The sequence below is a fragment of the Uloborus diversus genome, chromosome 4 (genome assembly GCF_026930045.1).
Source record: "Uloborus diversus isolate 005 chromosome 4, Udiv.v.3.1, whole genome shotgun sequence".
In the NCBI taxonomy this organism is placed as follows: Eukaryota; Metazoa; Arthropoda; class Arachnida; order Araneae; family Uloboridae; genus Uloborus; species Uloborus diversus.
Genome location: NC_072734.1, coordinates 28,108,820 through 28,136,456, shown reverse-complemented (window position 1 = coordinate 28,136,456; position 27,637 = coordinate 28,108,820). Strand labels below are relative to the sequence as shown.

The window sequence follows — 27,637 nt, the reverse complement described above, 5'->3', positions numbered from 1 at the left end:
CACAATTATGGAAGTCTTCCTGACTGAAACGATACCTCAAAACTCCTTTAATACGTAAAACTTCTGTACAAACAATATTCTTTGTAAAAGTAGGCATGACCGTTGCCGTTACAAATATAAAATTTTCAACAGTCAAATGCACGAATTCTACTCGCCGCAGCATATAATTGTCCATATGCAAAAGCACTGAAAGTCGTAATAATACGCCAATTTTATCAAAAAATTCACCTTGAGGTCGGTTGTAGTGATAGCAAATGCAAGTGTTAATGGGAGCTGTTTTTTTTTTTTTTTTTTTTTTTTTCAAAAGGTGATTTTATCAAAATTGAAAGTCCTCCCTCACTCCAGAAAATGATGTATTTAAATATTCGCAACTCCAATAAACTATAGGGGACGCTGCATTCACTATGTAATGACGGATGAAAAAGGTAAAACAAACAAATGCTGTAACTTATAACTTGCTTTAATGCTTAGTGAGTGGCAGTAATTTTTCATCGTGTTTGTGGGAAGTTTTCTTTTTTATTTTTCTGAAATTACATTACAACAGAAACTGTGTGAAGCCTGTACTTTATTACAAAGAAAACACGTGTAATGGAATGTTTTACCTTTTTCTTTAGCTTTTAGTTAATCACCGCAAGGTAGCGTATTCGAGCTCTGGAGTTGCGAATTAAAATTGCGAAAACATAATCAAAAATTAAAATATTTTAAATGCCCATAGTTACCCAAAAATCCTCAATAATAAAAACAAATGCAAGAATTTCATTTCTTTACGCTCAAGTGAGAAATTGCAACACCATAATATTATCCAGCAATTTCTTCACGCTATGTCACGAGAAAAATAAAATAAAAATGAATTTTCGCTATCTTAAATTGCTTCTAGCTCTTTTTCTAGTCACCGTAGCGGGTTTCTGTTTTTTAGCCGTAAAACGGGGGGGGGGGGGGGGGGGTAAACGTTTTTGGAAGTATTTTTCACGAGCTTTCCAACCATACCAAGCTCGAACACTAAAATGCATTTTGCGTGTAGAAAAAGCGGTTTAAAAAATTGATTAAAACGTAATGCTTTACGCTTCCAACCATGAATTTCAACAATGGAAAAGACATAAAATTAAAATTTTTGAGTTTCGCTAACTAAAAATCGCTTATAACTTTTTTTCTAGTGGATTTAGGTTATTGGACCTTGGGCGCCCTTACAATTTTTTCGTTAGGAGTGTTTCTTAAAGACCTTTCCAACCATATCAAATTCGAAAAAATTGGACCTTCCGTTCTCGTAGAAAGAGCCATTTGGGACAAAAATGCGTTTTTTTATTAATATCTCCGTTAATTAGCGTTTGATTTCAAAAAAATTTATTGATGACACTAAATCTCGACAATAGCTACCGAACAAAAAAAGAATGAAGGAAATCGATTCACAAACAGAGGAGAAATCGGTACCGAAAGAAAACGGCTTGCCTATTAATATATAAAGATTTTACTCAACAGACTGATACAATCGACATTAATAGTGTTGCTAAGGATTTTCCGTTGATGAAAAGTAGAAAATTAATAATATAGGTTAAGAAGAAAAAATATTTTTAAGTATAAATATATGTATCTATTAGGTAATTTATAATCATATTTTTGGTTCTTTTTCTTTCCAATAAAAGGTTTAAGAATTACTACCAGTACATACAGTTTTTGATCACATTTAAAATGTTTGATTTAAGGAAAATATTTCGCTCATAATGCAATAATTTAAAAAAATATTTCGATCAACAATATTTTCCGTTGACATAAGATTATATTAAAATGTAAAAAATGTTTTGAGTAATAAAATCCTGTTTTCTTTCTATAAAATACTATAAATGTCGTTTTTAGGGGGGGGGGGGCATTTAGTAGGAGAATGTCACAGGCGCACAGTGGGGCAAGTGTACGGAGAGCTTGGACATTTCAGTAAAACCAATTTCTACTTTAAAATATGATAATATTTTGTTATTTAAAATGTAAAGATAATCAAATACTAAGTCATTAGTGCAAAATTAAATATTTAATTAACATTTAAAAACAATTTTTAAAGAAATATGTAACAGTATTTTAGCCAATTTCCATTCCATCATCTTCAAGCAAATTCTTCACTTGTTGTGACATTTCGTGGTGCAAACTGCAAACCTTTGGACTCAAATTTGAGATAAGAGGATCAGAATTGATTAATAAATTATTAAAAACGTCTCTATTGTTATCTATTCTGGACGTTTTCCTTGAATGCAATTCCCTATACGATCGAAAATACTTATGGTTTGCCTCTTAATTTCGTCTTTGTCGTATTTGTAATCTCAGAACCAAGAGTGTCAATCCATTTTTCCAGAGCCAGGTCGTAATCGGTAAAAGGAATAGAATTTGTCTTTAAAAAAATAAAAAGGTCACGGTTGGTTTCGAAACTCATCTTTCACCAGCAAGTCTATGGGTCAAGCACCGATATCATTCAAGTTTGCTTACCAAAGTGAGCGTACACTAGAATTCGTATACACTAGAGTCATCGTTGAATTACATTGTTAAGTACAAAACTTTAGACTGCACAAAAAACGTATTTATAGATCTCCGAATAGCAATAATTGATAAGCGAAATCTTTAGAACATAAACAACAACTCTAACTAATGCCAAGACCTATTTAGAGAATATCATTAAATGAAGCATGAGCAGACGATAGATTAAAAATTAAAGTTAAATTCATTTTTTATCACAATGTTCTATTTTTTTCGTTTATGGCTGTTTAATAACAGACGATATTTTAAATTATTTTTTAATGACGTTTTACAACTTGGCATACACGAAAAGAAATCCGAAGCGTCACTGATTACTTTCGGATATTGGATAGCTTAACTCGGGGATTCTGACGATGATACTTCAGAATAAAAGATGAAATTTTTAGGCATGATAATTCCTTCAGAATTTATTTTGGATAAATCTGGTGAAGTATTAAATGGATATTTAAATTAAAAAGAATTGACCTTTGTTTGTTAGACAACTTGCTGGACTAAAATCAAAAGTAAATAACTTTTAATGCTCTAAAAAGTAAATAGCTTGCTGTAAGTTCTCCTAATATAGAATGTAATAGAAGAAATTAAATGTTTATTAAAGACAATCGTTTGCTTTTTGAAGAAAAACACTTTTCTTGATGTACATGTATAATATTTTAATCTTTTCAAAATATGCCTGCTCCTTGTTTTCATTTTTTACTCATTTTGTGATGTGTTTGTTATTGTGTACGTACAATTTATGAGAAATATTTTTGGGAGATTATTGTGTCTTTTTTGTCTGCTGTCACTTATAACTCAAAATAGTACCAATTTTTGTATTCCCCGAAATAAGCAAACGAAACCATGCTTCTTAGCATCTCATATGATTTTGTCCCACAGTCTACAAATGACACAATGAAACTGATTCCTCGAAGTATTTAATTGAAATAATTTGCAATAAAAAGTAAACAAACTGAAAACTGTAAACATGTTTACTTGACTAAAGTGAAAAAACCAACGTAAATAATACGTTTCGTGCAACGTTCATTTCGTATTCGTTTCGTCGTCCTCGTAGTAAAATACAGTGAAACCCCTCCTAACGGACACCCCTTTAATGCGGACACCCCTCTTATGCGGACAGTTTTTAATTCCCCGGCAGAGAGACATTAAACCTAATGTATAAGGAACCTCTCTCGTACGGACACCCTCAAATATGGACACGGACACCCTTTTCGAAGTCATTTACATTGATATATCCTTTTTTGCGGATAGTATTTAAAACTTGAGAATTAAATAGCTACTCCATTGAAAGGCTTCATTTAATGCAAAGTCGACCAGCTTATACGAAGATAAAAAAAATATTTCTTTGCAATTTTACTTTGCATCTACTGCGTAGCAAAAAATTTTCAGCTTGACACCGAAATGCATTTTTCATTCCAAAAAACATCATCAAATCGTCAAAAATAAAAGAAAAGAAAAGAGAAAATGATTATTCTGCAAGTTTCTGTCTGTATACCCCCACCCTCCCCCGTTGCCTTGTTCCTTTTCAGATGACTAACAAGCAGGCGTGTTGTGTCTAAGTGGAGCCGAGTTGACGCGCCATCTAACAAAAATATTTTATAGAGAGTAAAAGTAAAGCCAATGCAATATCATAAAGTAAACTTAAGGGTAAAAGCATTCAGTTGTTTCATCGTTCTCATTGAAATGGCTCTGAATACTCATCGTCAGCGTCGTACTCTTTCTCTTAAAGAAAAAATTGAAGTTATAGATTTCGCAGAAAAAAATAAAATTGGAATACGGAACATTGCTGAAAAGTTTGGTGTGGGACGCACACAAATTTGCTGTATATTAAAAGGAAAAGAGAAGTTTAAGAAAGAATGGTTCATAAATGGAAACCAAGAGAAGAAAAAAGATTTTCCTAAAAGTAATGCCCTTGCAGTGGATGAAATTGTGTTTAAATGGTTTGTGTCCGCAAGAAGCAAAAATATTCCGATTTCTGGCCCTATTTTACAAGAAAAGGCGAAAGAAGCAGCTACTGAAATGGGTATAGAAAATTTCAAAGCTTCCAATGGATGGTTAGATCGTTTTCGAACGAGACATGATATCGTTTTTAAAAAAATATGTGGTGAATCCATGGATGTGGATGCTGACGTTTGCGAGAAATGGTTTGAGAAAGTGCTTAGTTTGATTGAAAATTACGAGCCATGTGACATTTATAACATTGATGAGACCGGTTTGTTTTATAGAGCTCTGCCAGATAAAACCTTAACTTTACAGAAAGAAAACTGCTCTGGTGGCAAAATCTCCAAAGAACGCTTAACAGTTTTGTTGGGTGCCAGCATGGTTGGTACAAAATTAAAACCAGTTGTCATCGGAAAAGCAGCCAGACCTCGGTGTTTTAAAGGACTGGATATAAAAAAAATTACATGTAGACTGGTATTCAAATAGAAGAGCGTGGATGACAACCAGTGTCATATCTGATTGGCTTGTAACTTTTGATAAGAAGTTGGGGAGAGAAAAAAGGCATATTGTTATTTTTATGGACAACGCGCCCTCCCATCCCAAAGACTTTCACTTGAAAAATATAGAAATAGTCTTCTTGCCAGCAAACACAACATCGAAATGCCAACCTATGGATGCTGGGATAATTCAAGCATTTAAAATTCAATACAGACAACTAGTTATGAAGCATTTAATCAATAAAATGGAAGAAACTAAAACAAGTAGCGAATTGTCCAAAACAATTGATGTGTTAGATGCAATCAGCTGGGTTAAGCACGCATGGAAGGAAGTTAAAAAAGAAACAATAGTAAGTTGCTTTAATCGCGTTGGATTCAAAAAAGGATCTGCCACAGAGGAAATTGACAACGAAGTTGATTGTGACAATGATGGATCCGATTTGCAGTCGTTAATGCAACAAGCAGGGTTCACAAATGTGACCGCTGAAGACTATGCTCCCATCGACGACCAAGTTTTCACTGAAGAAAGCGAAACAGAAATTGCAAGCATAGTGCGCGAAATTAACGAAGATCATACAGTTGAGGATGACGATGAAGATGAACTGTCCGTAAAAGAAGACGTTAAAACAATTAAAAATGTTAACGAAGCTTTAAGCGTATTAGATGGACTCAGGGAATTTTCAATTAAACACAACGATCCTAAAGGACTAGACTTGGTACAAGAACTTAAAATACATTTCGAAAATGAAAGACTTTCATCGATCAAAACATATCAACAGACATCAATCGAACAATTTTTTAAAAGTACAAATTAGGTATGTAATTTTTATGCGAACCTGTTATTTAAATCTCTTTGAGTGTGCAAAACTGTAATATTTGAATTTAACCTGATAAAATAATTGTTTATTATGTATATGTTGGTAAAAACTAGTAAATTAAAAAAAATCTATGCATATGAAAGAGTAGAATTCACACATATTTCATTTAAGATTTCAAAAAAACATAAACAAATAACTAAAGTTAATTAAATTAAAAAAACCTCTGTAAAGCGGACACCCCTCTCTTACGGACAAAAAAGTTTGTCCCGTTAGTGTCCGTAATAGAGGGGTTTCACTGTATTTACTTATCTTTAATTTTCAATATCTTTTGAATAGGCAAGTTTAGGCAAAAACTAAAACCGGATTATGAAAGCTGAAACTCTCTACAATGCTTGGGATATAATAGTTTTGTTAGCGTTTGTTAGCGATTTTCGTAATTCAAAAATACATTTAAAATACTTTGAAAATTATCTCCAAAATTTTCGTATTTTCTAAGAAACGTTTTTGGGTATTTTTCTTATTTATTACGAGTGCATAAAGCCTAGCACATCACACTATTAAATTTGAACAGTTCTTAAACAAGTTATCTACTGTTTACTAAATTGTCTTCTAACGAAGTAGCTAGTTAATTCTTCGAATTCAAGGTATTATCTTCGGGTAATAATGTTAAAAACTAGTAAGATTAGTGGGAATATGTTCTTAGTTTATCAATACAACAGTAAAAATGCGAAACTAAATGGTTTAATTTTCCGCCCAATGTCCAAAATTAACATTAGGCTGCCCCACTGTGAGGCGCGGCAAATTTGGTGCCTGCCTCGGGTGACAGAAACCTACGCTACGCCGCTGGGTTGTTTCCTTCAGTCAAAAGTAGTACTTTTTCTCACTGTAATTGATAGAATAAGCAAAAAAAAAAAAAAAAAAAAAAAAAAAAACATGGACCCAGACAATACTTTCATTTTCTCAACAGTTATGTTTAGTTATTTTTTTAAAATGTTCGATTTTTGAAACAAGGCGTGGTCTTGATGACGTCACAAATGATGCACTTTGCCGCATCTTTCTACCGCGATTCCACGATATGATACTCAAGAAGCGAATTAAAATTGCGCTCTACGCTTGCTATCAATCATATCGAATATATATCGAATCGACCCATATTAAAATTCTTACGATCCGTTAACTAAAAAACGCTTAACTTTTTTTCTAGTGGATTTAGGTTATTGCACCCTGACAATTTCTTCATTAGGAGTATTTTTTAAAGACCTTTCCAACCATGTCAAATTCGAAAAAAAATGGACCATCCGTTAGCGTAGAAAGAGCCATTTAGGACGAAAATGCGTTTTTAATTAATATCTCCGTTAATTAGCGTTCGATTTCAAAAATTTTCATTGATGACACTAAAACTCGGCCATAGCTACTGAACAAAAAAAAAAAAAAAAAAAAGAAGGAAATTGGTTTACAAACAGAGGAGGAATCGGTACCGAAAGAAAACGACTTGCCTATTAATATATAAAGATAGGCATAATTTCTAACACGTTTACATAAGATAACTTTCCCATTCTTTTTTTTTTGGGTCACAGTTGTTTGCGATTTACAAAGTAAATACTCCCTTCGTCCGAAATTGGTCGCTACATTTAGGTCGAAAATATTGTCAAATTAACTGCAACAATTAAATATTTTTGTACTTAATTAGTTGTGCTGCTGAAGTCGGAAATTTTCTGAGGATGCATTGCACGAAGATTTAAAAAAAAAATTCTTGTTGGAAAAAATAGACAGAGACCTGATAACAGGGTGTCTCCTGCACTTATTGTATTTATTTATTTATTTCAAATGGATGTGATTTCACAATGAAACCTAATTTCACTTCTATTTCAGAATCCCTATCGAGAATATGGGCGAGAAGCGTGGAATGAGAGCTTTGGAACTGTGGTGTCGTCGTTGTCCACTAATGGATACAGAAACGTTCGAGTCAATGACATGTCAAGCTCCTGGAAAGACGGACTGGCTTTCTGTGCCATGATCCATCACTTCAGACCCGATCTTATGTGAGTTCTTTTATCATTCGATCTTTTTCTTTTCTTTTTTTTTTTTTTTTTTCATAATTGCAGAGCATACTTCGATGGGAAGGCAAACATCTAGTTTATAGGCAAAAGGGACAAAATAAATTGTATTGCAGGGATGCCAATTGGTCGAAATTCAAAGAAGAGACATTGAAATGTCTCATTGTTCATTTCATTGAAATGAACGACACATTCCCATCAAAAAAAAAAAAAAAAAAACCCGCCTCGCTATTGATCCCGTTTCTCTGCTAGAGTCATTCGCGTACAATCGTCTAAATTGCCCCGCTTGCCAATTTTCCACAAGAAAAGTGAACGGACAGTACAAATGAAACGTTCATAAAATTCTTCTTGAAAAAGGGGCAATATCTTTGCTGCACCTTCAAATATTCATTATACGTTCAAAAAACAGTTGAAATCAAGACGCCATAATAAATAGATAAACACCTTTGTGCAGAAAAGTAAAAGAAAATAAACAACGTTTTATCATACAAAATTAGCAGATTACTGCATAGCATACACGTTTATGGTGGTTTTCAAGGAGCCCCCTTTTTTAAAGCAAAATATTGCTTATTACCAAGCCCCAAGCTCACTATTTTTGCATTGAAAAAGAGGTTCCTTGAAACCCCCCGAAACACGTGTATGCAATAATCTGCTAATTAGTGCGATAAAACGTAGTTCAATTTTCTTTTACAAGCTGCCATAGTTAAATGCTCATTACTACGGCCCTGCAGTTTACTAACTTCTCAAAAACTGGTATAGGACTGATTTTGGTTTACTTTTGGACGCCAGCCATCCGTAGTATTGATATTGGTGCAATATTTTAGCGTTCGCACCGGCCAATAGTTCGTCAGTTTCTCAGCGTGCACACATGAGTATGTATATAGTCAAAAATAAAAGCATATATAGGACCCTGAATAATTCCAAATAAATCTGAACTTTCTTAGCAGGGACTGGGAGGGTTTTTGCGCAGTAAACTGTTGCACGGCAATACTATTTATGACATGATTTCCAGCTTTAAGATGCGGTGTAGCCTAGCCAGTTTAAATTAAACGTTAAAATTACTGTGATGTAGAAAAAAATCTACATTTTAAGCATACATGAAACATTCATGGTCATTTTTGGGAAGGAAAGACTTTTGAAAAGCTTGAGGACTTTGGTAGCATTGTCAATAGCGACTCCAATATGAAGCAAATAATGACAAAATGAAATATGAAACCCAAATTCGGTTGAATGTAGATTTTTACAGTTAAAACGTAGATGTTTCAACAATTTTACAAATTTTCTTTAGCCTTGGCAGATCAATAGTATAAATTTAAGTTGCGTTGTAGACAGGGTTGGTAAAAAAAAAAAAAAAAACGTTTTTTTTTTTCAAAAAAAAAAAAAAAAAAAAAAACCCAAAAAACCGGTTTTTTGGTTTTAAACCAGGTTTTTTTTTGTTTTAAACCGGGTTTTTTTTTTGGTTTAAATACTATTTGCGAGAAAAACAATTAGTTTTTGGAAGGTAATTAAGGTTCCATGTAATTAACAGTTATTCAATAGTCACATTATACCTAATTTCTTGATTAATTAAAGAGATAAGAACAAAATCTTGTAGCTAAATTAAATAATTAAAATAGCTTTCTGCGGGGAAATATTGATTGAAATGTTTGACTTGATTAACATATTAGTATGCATGTACATATAGACCCTTTATGATACGACAAGAAGTGGTTGTGATGCGGGTTAAGATAAAATATAATGAAGATTTAAGAAAAAAACTTTATAAAACCAACATAATATGATAATTATTGAATAAAGGTAAAAGTTATATTTTTAAGCATAATCTTTGCAAAAGAACAATTTTCATATTTTTTCTTTCTGATCTTACATAATGCTGATTTTTATACACACAATGTCGCAAATATTGAAGTAAAGCAAAATGTACAACAGTACATGATTGAACAGTCAAAAAATCGATTGCTGTTGTACTGACAAAGTTCTAAAAAAAAGTGCTGCTCTATATTCGACTCCGTTCTTATTTTGGAAAGACTTGGAAAAGATATCGACTATCGCTAAAACAAAGAACCAAATCAAAAATACAAAAATTGGTGTAACATGGCTTAAATTCAGCTTATTTACTGGCATACATGTTGCATCCAGCATTGAAGTTTAAAAAATATTAAATGCAAACTCTTTAGAACAAATAAATGTGTAGCAAATTCTATTTCAAGAAATTTTTTTGCCAAAAACGTTATATACGTGAAGTATAAACTTTTTTTTAAAATTTGATTCAAAAAATATTGTGTTCACCTGCAGAACAAATCTTAATTTTTAGGTGCAAACAATTAAGTTAGACTGTTAGTAAGTCAAAGTTAAAATTCCAGGAAAGTGCAAATAAATGGGCAAAAATGTCACACCCCTGCAACAAGAGTGAGCAATATTGTAGATTGCGTCTACAATAAACGATTCAATCCTTAGTAAATCTTAACTAATCATGCAAATTAAGCGTAATGATGGAAGTTGACTGAAATCTGCTTTATGGCACATATATGAAATAAAAAATATATTAATATTTTTTTTCAATTAAAGCTTGTAATACATTTTGAAGAAGCAACTTTGCAATTTTAGTATTTATCTCTGTAACTTAGCTAGGAACTTAGCATAAATGGAATTTTACATTTTTCAATATGTGTGGGGAAATCAATGTAAACCTGTAAAATGGATTTTTTTTTGGCTTTTTAAAAAAAAAACAAAACATTTTAAAAAAAAACCGCATGGTTTTTTTTAAAAGACCAATTGGTTTAAACCATGGTTTAAACCAAACAACCCTGGTTGTAGAATTGGAAAAAAAGTAAAGGGTACAAGTATTTTTTAAAATTATTTAATATATTTTAACATATAGAAACATTTTTTTACTGCTTAGCCTTTTAATTATTCTTATAATTACCATTATTTTTGCACATGTGTTGACTTTCTGTTCAAAACTAAATTCATTTTTCCTCCCTTTCAGAGATTTCGAATCTTTGTGCAAGGAAAATATGCTGTACAATAACGCTTTGGTAAAGTAAAATGAATCATTTCTTTCTACAGTGTTAACTACTATGTAGGCAAGGGATGGATAAATTTTTTAACTGGGTCTGCTGAAACTGTTCTTAGCTTAAAAACATAAGACAGTGCTGGGGCTATTTGCAAAATTATTATTTTTAGGGTTAAGTTTTAAAAACGCAATGTTTGGATGCATAGAAACGCCAGAGATGAAGCTAGGTGCTCAGTTTCGGAATATTTTTGAAATTGAATGCCTAAATATACATTGTTGGGCTATATTTGGCAATAGTAGGGAATGGAAGATAGTTCTCTCTCTCCCTGTAGTAAATTTTTGGAAATTGAGTGCTAAAAACGCCGTTTCAATCTATGTTTGGTGATATTACAGGAAGGGATGGAAGATTCAGGATTTACCCTCCTAAAAACACATTTTAAACCTGTCTTGGCAATGTTAGATAGTGGAGAAGAAGGAGCTTCCGTGCTGGAACTTATTTGAAATTGCTAAAATACCGTCATTTTCAGCTGTTTGGCGAAGTTGGGGGAGAAAGGTGGGTAAGGGGATTTTCCTTAGGAAAACGTCGAATAGATAAAAAAGGGGGTGGGGTCGGAGTCAGTTCACTCCGGAAATTTTTAGAAACGTAACCGTCTAAAACTTTAATTTTTGAGCTTCTTTCGTCTTGTCAACGGAATTATGACTCACTCAGATCCGCGTTTAAATTTGCCGCGAAGGGTAGGCTGGAGTTTTACGACACTAGAAAAAATATGTGTTTGACATCATATGAACCCCCCCCCCCCCTCCCCGGGTACACAGGTTGCCACTGGGGACTGGGCTTACTGCTGCCCCAGCCCCCAAATTGGTTCAATGGCATAGCCTGCGCCTTGACCCCCCCCCCCCCTCTTTGGGAAAACCCACCGGGTGAGCAGCGATGCTCATCCCTGCAAGGGTAGTGGCATGGCACTCAATTACACCCGAGCACCTCTCAGACACCAACCCCCAACCCCCCCCCCCCACTTCAAATAAAAAAACGCTCAAATTATCCCTCTTAAAATTTCGATGCCACAGTCTGCGCCATGATCCCTTCCCACCCTCCGTTCGCACCTCTGCTGAACGTGTTTATTTATTTTGTAATAAATAAGAGCAATTTAAAATATAATTTGAATTAAGTTCTATAGTTTTCGCAACTCATTCGGTAGTGGCGCCATCTCACGTCAGAACTATGTACTAAAAGAAGTTAATTTCTTTTTTTTTTTTTAAATTATTTAATTATTTTTTTTTTTATTTTTCTTTTTTATTTTATCTTTCGTGGAAGATGAAACAAAAACGAAACCCATGAAATTAACTTCATTTATTATTTTTAGGTAGACTGTTAGATTGTTGAACTTAACCCTTTGAAGGTGCGCCAGCTTTTTTGAACGTAACTAATAAAATGCATACAGTATAAAATTGCTGCACTGCATTGTTGTTTATGCTGCCTTGTGCGCTATATTGTTAACTTAATTTTTATATAGATTTCTGGAACTGTTGTTCTTGGCAATAAATCAAATGGACTCGTTTGTGAATTTCCAATTCTGACATATTTCTGTGTAGTATTTTGTTATTTTTAATGTATTTTCGCGGACTGAATCTACGAAATACGTTAAAATATTACTTTTAATGTATCTTTTATTCGTTTGATAAAACAAAAGTAAAAACCATATTTTGTGAAGAAAAAAAAGTGTGTACCCAACCCGAAAGTTTGTTACAACCCAAACTGGCATAGTATGAATTGAATACAAAGTGGCTAACACTGCTTAGAAATCCAACTACGCGTTTAACTCTCTGGATTGGTCTTTGAAAAGCTGTCCACCTTTTAAAGAATGTCCAACTTAGTTAAAAACTCAAATTCTGTTCATTTATTCTCTCTCCCCCCCCTCCCCCCCCCCCCCCCCCCAAGTTCTGAATTCGTTTTCGGTACGTACATACTACAATTCAAATTGTTCAGGATTTAAGTCATCAATTCTTGTAATTCTTCTTGTCATAGTTTTTTTTTTTTTTAAATTTTATCTAACATTTTTATTGAATTTGCAATAATTTGCATAGGTACCGCGCATTTATTATGTCATACTGCATAGCTTTATTTTCCCGCCCTGAAGGCTCCTGGATAACTCAGAAACATTTGTAAACAATATTCATAGCAAATTTTTGTCTAATAATGTTGTAATGATCAATGTAAACAGCTGACGCGAAGGTAAATATTTTCAAAATTCAATAATTTATAAATAGATACATCTGTCAAAAGCTTTTGTCAGATGTCTTTCTAAATCCAGGAGCTCTCATCATTTGCATTGAAAAAGGCGTTCCTTGCAACCGCAATACACTTGCCTGCAATTCTTTACAAATATGCACAATGTGCAAAATTCAACGTTCAGTTAACATCATATATATAATAGCCAATGTGGTCGTTTCCAAAATTTTAAAAGTATTTTTATCTTAAAGAGCATGCTTAAAAACAGGATCTGACCATTTTTTAAATAATTTATTTAAATTTAATATTTTTAAAAAATTACTCAAATCGTTGCGCTTTCATTGTTAACACTTCTGTCGTGTGACGACATCACAAATGATAAAATGCCATTTAATGTTGCCATTCAAAGAACAAAATATTTAATTCGCATCTTTACTCACGTGTATTGGCAACGATATGGTTGATAGCAAGCGTAGACGCAATTTTAATTCGCTGCTTGATTATCATAACGTGGAAACGTAGTAGAAAGATGCGCCAAATTGCATCATTTGTGACGTCATAAAGACCACGCCTTGTTTGAAAAATCGAACATTTAAAAAAATTAATTAAAAAAATCTGTTGGGAAAATGAAAGTATTTTCTGGGTCCATGTAATTTTTCTTGCTCATTCTATCCATTTCAATGACTAAAAGTAGTACTTTTGACTGAAGGAAACCACCACATTGAACTCGCGCCGTAGCATCATAATTTGACAATATTTTCTGGCAATGTTTGACATGCAGGGAAATGCTTTATTATGAGAAGGCTAAACTGGATCCGGTAACTTAACTGGGTAACACTGTCATTTTAGGAGAATAAATAAACGAAAAAGTGGTCAACAATTCACGCTATCTACTGGAGTTTCATTTTTAATCCACTGGAGAGCTAGGGTTGAAATTTCTATTGAAATATCACCAAACAGGCAATTGCTTCTTTCAAATATTGAAGCAATTTTCACCCGTCATACCTTGTCGGGCGATTTTCTAGTCTTTTAATAGTTATTTTTGTTATTTATTTAAAATTGTAACAATTTCAGAGAAAATTTATTTATTATTTATTTTTATACTTTTTACTCGCATCCAAAAGCGGTTGCCAACGGCTGCGTTAAATGATCACATCCAATTACGTGATTATGAAACTCGAACTCAATCTGTAAAAGTGGCTCGAATTTTAACCCGTCATTGCCTGTAAGTTAACAGTGCTTCTATTTTCCTCCTTTTCGCACGAAAGGGAAAGGAACGGTGTCGTCTTTGTCGGTAATTCGTGCTATTGTTGAATTTGAAGTTACGGTTTATCGATGAAGCCGAGCGATAAATGTAATCGGAGAACTGTTGTGTTGACTGAGCATCATTCAGAATTGCAAATGCTTCCTTATTCTCCGCTTTTAAAACTTCCGACCAGGTCAAGTACCTTTTGCTTGCGAACTACTTTGATTTGAAACTAAATGCTTCGTATGGATAAAAGAAGTACAAGAGATTTTTTTTTTTTTTAGTTTCATATTTACATCTTTCGTGTTCCTTCCTTTCTTCTTCTTCTTCTTTTTTTTTTTTTTTTTTTTTGTGTGTGTGTGTGTCTTTTAGCACCGATAGCTAATTAAATTCATATTTCAAGAAACGTGGATAGCTGAGTAAATATGACACACCTCAACATATTCACTTCAAAATTTCAACATTATCGACTGCCAACACTATCGAAACCATTGAGGTGGGGAGGGAGGCTACTTGTTCCACCACGAACTAAATAACTAAAGTAATTTGAAATTTTTCCAAAAACGAAAGAAAAACCAAAAGCAGTAGATTTTTTTGAAGATTCATCAAAATTAAGCTTTTAGTTTTTTTTTTTTTTTGCTTTTTTATAGCTTAGACGTAGTCATCTTCTTACATAATGTAAAATATGTTTACGAACTATTTCGATTAGAAATTAAATGTCTCGTATTCTTGAACCGGTAAAAATACGGCGGTTTTTTTTTTTTTTTTAATTTATTTTTTCGACAGGAGACATTTAAAAAAAAATTCTATTCGCAACTTTTTGGGTCTTTCATTACCAATTTCTGACAAACTGCAAACGTCAATAAACTAGGATTTCGTTATGAAAATGAAGCTCAAATGTGGCACATTTCAGAACTTGAAGAAACTGCAGTCTTTGGATGTCATCAGTAAGCTGTCGGTATATTGCATATTGTAATTATTGATTTAAATTGTACGTTTAATACCTTTTCTTGCTACAAAACTCACGCTAAGTTAGTTTATATAACTGGTGCGAAGTAGCATATTAAAGATATATGTAATCAATAGTTGCACCTCACTTTAAAGGTACACTGAGACCCATCATTCAGGGGGATCACCCGTTGCCCCCCGCACTTTTTTCATGGTCAAAGACCACATTAACGTTTTAAAGCTTTTAAGTTCAAGTCATTTCTAGGTATTTTTCATGAACCATAAAATCGCCACAGATATCTTAAAATTGCAATTTTAAGGCTTCAATTTCGAAAAATTCCCATGGAGAACTCCCGAATGCACTTTTTTCTTCCAATAACTTTAAAAGTTGGTCTAAATTTCTGTTATTAACTCTAATATAGGAATCTTTTCTAGGAAGGGAGGGAACCCACCTTTCCCTTACGTCAGTAAAGAAGATAGTGTATAACTGCGTTTTAAAAGTTCAATTTAAGAAAACAATCGGGGTAGTCTTCCGAATCTTCCTCTGAAGTCACAAAGGGAAATCTTAGATTGAGGTTTAAGGACTTCAACTGTTCAAAAAAACTATAGGGGAAAACTTCTGAAATCCCTTTCCTTCTTTTTAAGTCACCCAAAGATAGCCTGAAGTAAAGGAAAATATTGTAAAACAGTTTTTTTTTTTTAAAGACAACATTCCTTTGATCTAAGGATCTAAGGCAACAAGTTGCTAAATTAAATGCATTTGACAGAATAGTCTCAGTACGGACGCAAATTGAACACTGTCCTTGCTGGACTGTTGTTCTCTTCGCATAATTAGGTTTTCCAATTGCAGCCAAGCAGCACATACTTAGCCACTTAAACAATGGAATGATGATCTCGTTAAATTCCAAAATACTTCACAAAAATGCCGAAATGAGCATCTTTTATGCTTGTTTAATTCAAGTTGCTATTATGCTGAAGTAGATAAACTAGGATGTGGTATTTTGAAATGTGTTTTAACCTGCAGCGACTTTGTGGTACGATATTACATTTAAATCTTCCGTGTTATTCAATTTTAATTGGTTTCATTGTCCTCACTGAGAATTTAGAGCGATGGCATATTACCTTTATTTCAGTTAGGAATGTTATTTTCTTGTTAGAAACAACAATATAAATAATTTAAAACCTGACATTTCGGCATTCATCTTCAAGGTGTTGTTAATTTTAAAAAGTCACAGCAAATTACATTGCACTTAGGACACAAGTTAATTTCTTAGAACCATCCGACCTACATCTGTAATTTGGTGGCTAAAGCCCACTTTTGTGTGTGGAACCCGTTTCTTTGTCAAAAGTTTCGGTGAATTCGGATGGTATAATTCCCAACTCGTTTACTATTATGCCTGTTTTGCTGACGGGGAAGATGCCTCCTTTTGTAACTCCTTCGAGTCACTTGAGTTACTGGTCTTCGAATCTAGGCCACGGTAACCTGGCTGTGAACTTTTACCCTACTAATGTCATCAGCACTGGCAAATAAAGGGTTGTGACCATACGCCTGCAAAAAGAAAAGAAAGTTAAAAAACATACTGGCATATATATAACAACGTGAGAGTAAAAATGCATCTTTTTTTTTTCTGATACGAAAATTAATGAGGTTTCGTCGGGCGGTAGCTTTTGCATTTTTATTGCCTAATTTATTCACCGTTTCCTGCCCGGTCGCTCATTCAGCCATTACTGCTGCTTGAAAATGAAATCTTCCGGGTTAGAGGGCAAAGAGGTTGGCCATTAGCCCTTTCTGGAAGCGTAATAACTTTTCGGAACAAGTTTATTTCATGCTCGTTTTTGTGTGGAAAGAAGATGTGTTGTTTCGTAAGAGCAAGCCAAAATTAATTTTTCTTTACGTCTGATTCTCTTTTATTAAGAAACGCTTCATAAATAAAGGATGATGGCGGTTAGTGTAGAATAAAAGAAGATGCCGTGTTAATTGCGATGCTTTCTGTGTTCTGTTGTACTTCAAAGCAGGCCTGTCATTTGAAGGTTTTCCAGAGGATGCAAAGGCTACATGCTCAATGAATATCACATGCAGGAATGACCATCCCCCTTCAATAAAAGATGAAATTACTCTTTAAACGTCTCCACTAAAATTTTTAAGGCATTGTCAGCGCTATAACACTCTCCCCCCTCTAGTTGGGAACCACCCCTGCTGCAGGAAAAAACAAAAAACAACAGAAGTGCATAGTTATATTAGAAATTCAGAGGGGAAGGTTATTCACCTCCCCCCCCCCCCGATCCTTCAATGATGGGCCTGCTTCACATATTGATATGTTTCAAGTAAAGAAACCAGGTGTGCTCTCCACCAAAAGCAATAGCGCGCCCCTAAAATTTAACGAACTCCCGAATTTCCCATACCGCTCGAAAAAGGGAAAATGGACTGCGCCACGATCGCTGTACGCACCCCCGAAGAAACTCATATACAAAGATGTCAAGAACATAGTACTATGCATACATACATACAGGATACAGGGGCGCCTAAATGAGGTCACTTCGGGCGTCTAGGGAGGTCACTGCGGTCTCCCAAAAAATTTCCCTATTCGGCATTTTTTCTTTCTTTTTTTTTGGTGATTCGGCAAATTAGGAGACAATATTGCAACATTGAGATTATTTTTTTCAGCTTATTATTTTTTTAATGATACACGATATTCTTTCTTATTAGCTGTTATGTAGAATGTGTGATTTGTCTGCCTACTTTAATCATTCGGCAAATAAAGAATTGTCGCCCTCCCAAAAATTTTAGTTTGTGACTCCCCTGCAAATACATACACATACATGTGTGCAATCAACTGAAATAAAGTTTAAAGGAAAACGGTAGTTGGAAAAAAAAAAAGACGAGAGGAAAAGTGGGGGGGGGGGGGGAATTATAATAATGCAGTGCAATCTATTAAAATCATCAGCTCCAAAATTTGCAGTCACTGTCATTACTACTTCATTGACTTATCAATTCATTTTTTATTTTTATTTATTTATTTATTGCGATTAGAATGTGTAAAAGCAAGGCAAACTAATCAGAGCGTCAAATTGTGCCCAGATTATGTTTGTGTATGAAAGAGAAGTAGAAGTGGCTAATATAACTGAAAGAATAATAAGCAAGCAAGAGGTGAAAATAGTCTTTATATGACTTGAAACAAACAGGGTCAACGTTCAAAAGTTTGAAGAAAATTTCAGGAAAATGCGAAAAATATCTATTTGGGTGAATCACTTTATTCTTCCCTTTTTCTAGAGCACACTGGATTATAAATGTGCTAAAATGGTGTCAAAGTGATAGGTGAAAAAGTTTCTTTCATTCCCATAAATCTGATTGTGCGTGATTGATTCTGAAATTTCGTTGAGTTGGCGAAGTTTTGGGACTAGCTTAATATTAATACTACCGTATTTCACACTCTAGAAATCAATGTGATGTTTGGGCCCCACTTTCTTATTACGAGTTTATTTATAAGATACTGTTGGTGTAAAAAAAAAAGCTTGAGTAATTTTGCTTAAAAGCTTTATGCGGTAAGAATGTCAAACGATACCTTTTCCAAATATTTTACAAGTAAGACCGGGCAAGAACCAAAAAGAAGAAAAGTGGGCACATGCAGCCTGGGCGAGAATTGGTAACCACCGTAATCAAAAGGAAAACTAATTTCACACCATTAATAAAAAAAAAATTCGTTGTAATTCTTTCAAGCTTATCGTATAATGAAAATGTGTGTTGTATTATCTTTACTAATATTATAAAGAGAGAGGGCGGATTTTTGTGTGTTTATATGTTCGAAGTAATCTCCGGAACCCCTGCACCTATTTGAAAAATTCTTTCACTATATGAAAGTTGCTTTCTTACTGAGTAACATAGGCTATAGTTCGAAAAAATCCGATAAATAGTTCTTTTTTAAATTCCAATTTAGGCCCAAATTTCACGTAAATTGCCTATTATTGGCTATTAAAGGGGTGAAAAATTACTTGCACATACATTAATATTTTATATCGTTGAAAAGGGTAGAATTTTTCGCGTTCTAAGCAATTTGTTTCAATGCTCTAACTTCATTACGACGGGAGTAATTTGCGTTTTTAGCTCGAACTTTTTTAGGCTTAGCTGAAATTTCTGCAATACTTTCTTCATTAAATTTATCAATAAAAAGTGAAGGAATTGTCCCACAGTTTTCTTTTTGACACCGTTGGAAAATGCGACATTTTTTACTCCAGAAATATCTCGACCTATGGTCGAAAAAATAACCTTCTATCTCCAAAGGAAAAAAAGTTACAAGCCGTTAAAAATAAACTTCGGATAAATCTAATCTCCATTAAAATTGCTAATGTTTTGTTTTGCATTACCATGGTTACGTCTTTTAGTTTCGCTTCATTTTAATTTCATAAAGGTCACAAACTTGGCGCCACAGAATTATTAAGCAGTGGGGAAATGTTTTCGCCAATTCTGCACATTTTACGATCTACGTTATGATAATTCCCCTGGACAGTGTAGAAATTGTGGGAGGAGTTTGAAAACTAGGAGACTTAGCAATTTTCCCTATTATCGCCAAATTTGTGGACGCCAAAGACCAAGAACTAATGTATTTCGGCCATGGCCTTGCTGATAATGACAGAAGCAAACGATTATAGCCCATAATCGTCGATAGCGCCAAACCCCCAGTTATCGAAATATTTTCGAAATTACTAATGAAAAGAAACCAGTCCATCGAAAAAGCAGGAGGGGATGGAAGTTGTATTTGTACGCGCTTTTACATTCAATTGTAAAGAAGAACATTACTATGATTTAGCTTTCAAAACTTAATGATATCCAAATAAAATATCAATGTGAAAAGTAGCCAAGTTCGATAGAAATGAGGTTCTGGATAGACGGTGTCACCGACAAGATTCAGATCTCAACGGATAACAAGTTCCATAGCAGTTCCTCATGGAAATTGGATTGCCCCGTGTTCAATTCATTTTGAAAACTATTTTTTACTTTCTTTGATCCCGGATTTAAACTTAGCAAGTTACTGTATAATTGGAGTGGGCACATGTTTTGGAAATTGTTTTTTGACGACTAAAACTTGCCGCAATTGCAAACTTGCTCGCCGATTTTCAGCGTAAAGAAAGGAAATACACCACTCAGAGCATCCGAGGTTATCGGACCCACGTTTACCGGCATTGGAAGCGAAGTTTCTACCACAAAGCCACGAAGGCCCCCAACGCATACTGAATGAGACATAATGAGTGATATAGTTTACAAAATCATCCCAAAAAATTAATGGAAAAAAAATTCTTTCGAGAGAATTTTGACGGACAGGGGTAATCTTTATATCAGGATTTTTCTGAAAATTACTTTATAGACTATGTTTGGAGCTCAGACAAAATTATATGAGCACATTTTAACTAACGAAACAGGATCTTTCTTTTTATTTCGGAGTGGAAAGAGAAATTTACACTTGCTCTGAGTTTTTTTTTAATTTAGTTTTATAGCACGAGCAGAGCCGTGCGGGTACTCCTAGTTTTAATATAAATGTATTTATTGTATTTTGTGAATTAACATGCATTTAATTTTCTAGGCATTTCAAGTAGCTGAAGAGAGGTTGGGCATTCCCGCATTGCTGGATGCTGAAGACATGGTGAAATACGACGAACCCGACGCACTCAGCATTGCTACATACGTGTCCCAATTTTACCAATTTTTTGAAAATGGTGCTCCTCATAAGCGTAAGTAATTGTTTCATTCCTGTCTAAGTTTTTTTTTTTTTTTTTTTTTAAATTTTTATTGCGGCTAGTTTCTCCTCATCTCCCCCGACAAGAAAGTTTCAGTCTATCTAGTTAAAAAAAGAAAAGAAAAAAATTAGTTCTTTCTTTTCGTCTTTCATTGCACCAACTTTATTAAGGCATCAAAAAAAGCAAGTTGTTTGACAATTGTTTAAATCATTCCGAGCCCTAGAGCAATACGCAATTACACATACCGCCAGAATATTTGTTTATGTTTCTAAAAAATAAATCAATTGGTTAATCTTTACTAATAACAAAGCCGAAAGTATTATGTCTGGATCTATGTCTGTTAATACCGTTGGCCCGATTTTCATGAAATTTGTCACAAAATTAGTTTGTAGCATAGGGGTGAGCACCTCGAAGCGATTTTTCGAAAATTCGATTTTGTCACTTTTCTGTTCAAATTTTAAGCCCATACCGGGAGAATTACCATACCATGGACGAGTAAATTACCAGAACATGGACGAGAAAATTAACATAGCATATTGGCGAGAAATTCATAATCCATTATTTGTAAATATAAGGCCAAACAAATGACCTTTTAATTTTCTACCACAGACAAAATCGTGCAGTTACCGCTAGTTAATAATAAATGAAAATGTGTATTACAGGGTGGCGACAGAAACTGTGAAAAAAAGTTCCCTGACTTTTCCCTGATTTCCCTGACTAAGTTCACCAAATTTCCCTGATTTACGTTACCAATGATAATAGTTTCCTTGCTTTGCCCTACTTGAAAACCATTGCATATTGAATAAAATGCAGTGTTTAAAACGTTTTAAGCTGTTAATTAAAATATATCTTGAAAAGATGCTCCATTTTTTACTAAAAATAGTACATTAAATTATCTACAGGGAAATGTTATAGGAAATCTAAAACAATTATACTTTACTTTCAGTAACTAGTTAACATAAGAATTCTACAAAAACATTACAAGCACTCTTAAAGAAATATCTAATCATGATAAAACTAAAAAGTTTATACAGAAATAATTTTGAACAAAATTTTCAAGCGGTATAATTATTGCTGCAAGAATAATTAAAAAAAAAAAAAAAAACACACAAAGTAGTTCAATTTCAAATGATTTTCTTATTTGTTGGGATGGGGGGGGGGGGAATCTTAGATTACTTTTGTATCAAACATTGAAATGCAAAAAAAAAAAAAAAATCAATTAATTTCAAAATATATTTATATACACATAGATAACTTGGTTTTAAAATAAAAGAATTTTATAGTCTGAAAAAAAAAAAAAAAAAAACCTTCATATAATCTGAGGCAACAGCGAATAATACGATGGCAAAAACCTAAGTTGATTCTCATTCAACATTCAATTTTAGCAATTAAATTAAAAACGCGATGAAGTAATAATTTTTAAGCTTTTATCTGTATTGATTTAAAAAAAAAAAAAAAATCTTGAAATCGTGATTACAGTACGCTAATTATTTCAAGACAATGAGTAAAGGCAAGGGAGCTAAGGAATTAATGACGGCTTCCTCTTTGCCTGTAGGGTTGTTTATGTTACGTAGCATGGAACTCGTGAAAGGTAAATTCGAGCTACATAAAATAAACTCTACAGACACAGAAGCAATCATGGGAAGTTCATCCTATGTTTAATAAGTTAAGATTCAATACTTTGACGTTGAGAAAAAAAGATGCACAAATGTGCAGCAGTGTATAATCGCACCTCATTAATTTTACTTTTTTCTCAACAGATAATTGGCAGAAGACTCGTAGGAAATTAGGGTACTTAATTTTGCAAAGCAAAAAAAAAAATTTTTCTTCATTTAATCACTTTTCCCTGAATTTTTGTTATTTTTTTGAAATTCCCTGATAGTTCCCTGATTTTTCCCTGATTAATAAAGTTCCCTGACTTTTCCCTGATCTCCCTGATTTCCCTGATCTGTCGCCACCCTGTATTAGGAAAAAGTTGCGTTGCAGACGATGACAGCAGTATATTTAGTACCTAATATTGCGGAGAAACTGGGGTAAAATCGTCTATGTACAGAAACATTTGTGTCGTAACAGAAATGAATTTTACGTTGCTTGTTAAAATGAATTGAAAACCCAAATACAATGATTACAATGAAAAAAATAACAACAGAGAAGGAAAGTATAAGTGTTTTGATGATTGGCCTTTTTGTTTTTAATTCAAAATATTACATTATCTTTGCAAAGCTTGGAATACTATGATAGTTAAGTACTTGTATAGATTTCCGCTTTAAAAGATACTAAATATATCACTTATTTATTTATTTATTTATTTTTTGAGTCAATAAGTAGAGGAAAACTTACTCATTAGCTCAAAACACGCGCGATGCTTTTTTTTTTTAGTAACTCTTAAAACTTATTTTAGCCTTTTTGTTTCATAGGAGCTTTTTTATCCCTCGAGCCAAGACTTAATACGGGTTTCCTAAACTATTCATTGTTCATTCGGTGATTTCACTGACAGACGAAAAGCTTTTATCCACAACCACAACTACTAGACTAAATTCTAGGTGTCTGAAAACTAAATTTTAGTTACCTAATCGAAGTCGTAGTATTTAACCCATGAAATGATCACATGCATACATAATTAAGCTTAACACTTTTATTGCAATAAAATTATCATTTACTGCTTGCATGCATAGTCCTGCTTGAAACGTTTATTAGAATAAAATGATCATTTATTATTGCTTGCATACGTAGCTAAGCTCAAAACTTTTGCTGAAGTAAAAGGGTTATACCAATTACTTGCATACCTAACTAAGCTTAAAACTTTTATTGTCTAGAAGAAATTTATGAACCTTTAAACAACTTATGCAAATAAATCAACAGACCGATGTTTTATAAAGCAGTTAATTCCTGCCCTTATGCCAGTGCTTAGGCAAAACGTTGGTTTGCTCATTTATTGTTTCCATAATAGGTAAACATTTCAGTACATGAGTAAATGTTTTCTTTTTGTTTTGTTATGTAATTCATAAAATATTGTGTGTTCTAACCTCCAGTGGGAATTCCTGCTCCTAAACCTGTGACCAGTCACGTGTCCCCTTTGCCTTGCAGTCGAGCTCCCACGACAAGCATTCATACGGGACCTTTAAACAAAGTAAGTTTTCTTTACCCTTCAAGTTACTTACATTTTCTTATTTTTATTAGAAAACCTTTAAAGACACTCAGAGATCCAACACGTCTTCAAATGTAAACGATTTGCATGCATTCGCATTTGTTTTTCAAAAATATGTAATATTGTTGCATACACTGTTCGATATTTTAACGCGAAACCTTACTCGAATTTGCGCATGCGTCAGGTCTCTTCTGATTTTATCGAAACAGGTGTGATAGCAAGAAGGAAGTAACGAGCAAGTAAAAACTGAATGCATCGGAAAGTGCACTTCCTTAAACCATCACCCCTTTTTCAGTTGGAACCGTTCGCAGCTGCTAGTCGCGGAGTTCGAGAACAGACAGTACATAGTTAGACTTGAATCCTTCACTAAAATAAAATGATCATTTTTTAATCGGTTACGTAACAAATTTTCCGCCCCTAATGAGGGACAACCTCCCCCTCGTCACCCCAATAGGATTTTTTCTTATACAAAACTAGTTTTCGTCGGATCGGATCTTTCCCTTGCATAAATCCTCCCCCCCCCCCCTCCTCCAAGATTTTTGCCGGAAAATCCGTGAAGCAGACTGTTTGCCCCTATTAATAACGGTGACTAAATTTCTGGGGAATTTTGGAGAAGCTGAAAAAGGATTGAATTATAATTTGAGTCTTCAAATTGCTCTTTTTTCGTTGTGAGTAAATTGTATCGAATTTTTTCCCTTTATTTAACCGTTGTTGTTGAACATGCGTCACTTGACCTTAACACAACTTTTAATCTGGAGGTAGACCGTTTAACGCGGGGCATGGCAGCTAGTATACTTATTTTTTCAAAAAAAGTGCATGTGACAAGGGTTTTCTTGTCCCAGAAGCAATCCCGGGGGGGGGGGGGGGGGGGCGAATCTGAAGGGAGCCCAAGATTTTTAAAATGAGGAGTGAAATATATGTAGGGACGTTGGGGGACAAACAATATGGAGGTCATCGTATTATGGTCCCCATAAAAGTCATCTGTGACGAACCACAAAATTTCTGTGCACGACCATGTCTTGTTGCATGTCAAGGGCAAAGCAAGGGGCAGGCCCGTGATTTCTGAACTTTCCGGGGGGGGGGACGGCAAAGTGCATGAATCCAATGTATTTAATTGGGGGGAAAAGCATCAAAATACAAGCAAAGATGCATATGTTTTTAAAACCGGAAGGGGGTGGCAATAGACCCTCCCCCTGATTCCCCGAATGACGGACCTGGGAGGGTGTAAAAAGAACCGACTCTTTATGACAAAGGGCAGAAGGGGAGGAGGAGGATTTTTTGGAAAAAAGTGACATCATTTATGGACAGTCCCTTATTGCTTGAAAAAAAAAATGTTCCTTTATTGTCTGCATACAGTTAAGCTTCAAACTTTCACTACAATGAAAGGATCATTTACTGCTTACATTACGTAATAAAGCTTAAAAAGTTTACTGAATTTAAAAGATAATGTATTGCTTGCATGCATAGCTCAGGTTAAAACTTTTTGCTGAAAGCAGAAAACATAGCAAACAAAAATTTTTTTGAGCAATCACGATTGCTTATTGTTCTCACTTGACTGTTTTTTGATGGGCTGTCATTTTATTTTCCCACCGCCACCCTCCGCAGCATCACCGTCGACCGGCTCCTCACGATGCTGCTCCTATAGCGAAAACCGCCTCCAGGTTGCATCCATATGCTACACACACACGCATACATACACAACTACACACACACGTGCGCACACAAATACATACACCTACACACACAAACACATACACACAAACACATACATACAGACACCTACACATACCCACACACTCATCACACTCATGCCTACACACAACCACCCACACACTCATCATACTCATACCTGCACACAGATAAACACACATGCCTACACACACATACACATACCCCCCCTACACACATACCCCCCCCCACACACACACATAAACACACTTACCTACATACACACACTCGTGATTGCGAAAAACATAATTTGAATTCAAGAGGTCGAAATTCAAATTATTTATTTATTTTTTTTAATCAATATTAAGTTTAAAACTTGAACCGAGATGAAGTGATTGTTTTATCCACTTACTCATTCTTATAATCCGCGTGATTTTCTCCAATTTTAATTTCATTATTTTTCTTTTTCTCCTTTCAGCGCTAAACTTGTTTGTTGCACATCCACCAGTCTTCAAGAACATTGCTCATCATTTATGCTCTACGTGGTCATTTATAAAGTTACTCCCTTCTCTTCCTGTTTTCCGTTTTCATCAGTTCATATGTTTACGAAGAACTTTAATTTCGAACTATGTTTGACAAATGTGTGTGTAATATAAAATGTATTTTTATTACCTAAAGTGTATTTTCGTACGCTAATGCATAAAAGCGTTATTTTTGATTTTTGTTGTTTTGATGTTTTTTATTATTATTTTGTAGATGTTAGATGTGTAAAAAGTTTTAAGTTTATATGATTTTGTAGTTGCGCATGTAACAAATAAAATTGCCTCCAATCGTTTATTTTATCCACAAAAATAGGTTACAAAAGAAAATATTTCGAGTTTTAGATAGCTTTTCTTTTCACTTAAATTTTTAACCATTGTTTATTTTTCAATATAAATAAGCTCAGAAGATTAGTGAGTGAAATTAAATGCAATATTTTAAGTTGCTGATAAACTCATTGCTTGTTTAGTAAAATATTTAATTTGTGCACTTAAAGAATCCACGCATAAATTAAAGGTGGTTATTATTTTTTTTATTTATTATACATAACAAAATCTTTATAACGGTGTAAAAATGCATTTTTCTGATTTAATTTACATACAAAATGCTTAACACTATGCGCACTTATATTGTACATAATTTCCTATACTGAAGTGTTCCTTACATAAATGTGTTGACGTTTTGTAAGAATAAAATTTTGAAATTTTACTTCAGTTGTGTTTATTTAGTTTAGAAGTTGGTGATAAAAAAACATTTATATCATGCATTATCCAGCTATACTTAGATTTTCAAGTAAAAAATGGAGACAAATATCTTTAAAATGTCAAAAAATAATTATATCCTAAGTGGTATAGCGTTCATCGTTAAGAAAAAAAAAGTCCAGAACATCACAAATCTATTTACGAAATATACATACTAAAATCCTTCACCGGAAATTAAAACCTGTCTGTCACTTCATCTCCTCGAGAACGACTGGGAGTTGAAAGTTGAATGAGGTACCAAAACCTCGAAATTTTACAAGGAAATTTCATTTTGTCACATTTGTAAAACCGTAATTCATAGATACATTAATTAAAACTTCAATTAACATTCTGTTGATAACTTGCGCGTTTTGAGTTGTTGCGACATCCAGCAGATTGCAGCAACAGATTCTGAACTTAGACTTTGTAACACTGCCATCTTTCGAAATAATAACTTTAAACTTAGGGCTGGGCGATATCAGAATTTTAATACCGCGATATATCGCTCTCAAAATATCGATATTTTCCATATATTGATATATTTAGG

The 27,637-nt window shown here is 33.8% G+C and overlaps 1 protein-coding gene across 1 annotated transcript; it reads left to right on the top strand.

The window, feature by feature from the left end:
- Positions 1-7,655: 7,655 nt before the first annotated feature.
- Positions 7,656-27,038, top strand: LOC129221102 (MICAL-like protein 1). The gene is given in 6 exon segments (XM_054855549.1): positions 7,656-7,706; positions 7,709-7,809; positions 10,814-10,862; positions 20,841-20,988; positions 24,027-24,124; positions 26,289-27,038. Coding segments are annotated over 6 exon segments (453 nt in total). The 3' UTR covers positions 26,295-27,038.
- The last annotated feature ends 599 nt before the right edge of the window (positions 27,039-27,637 follow it).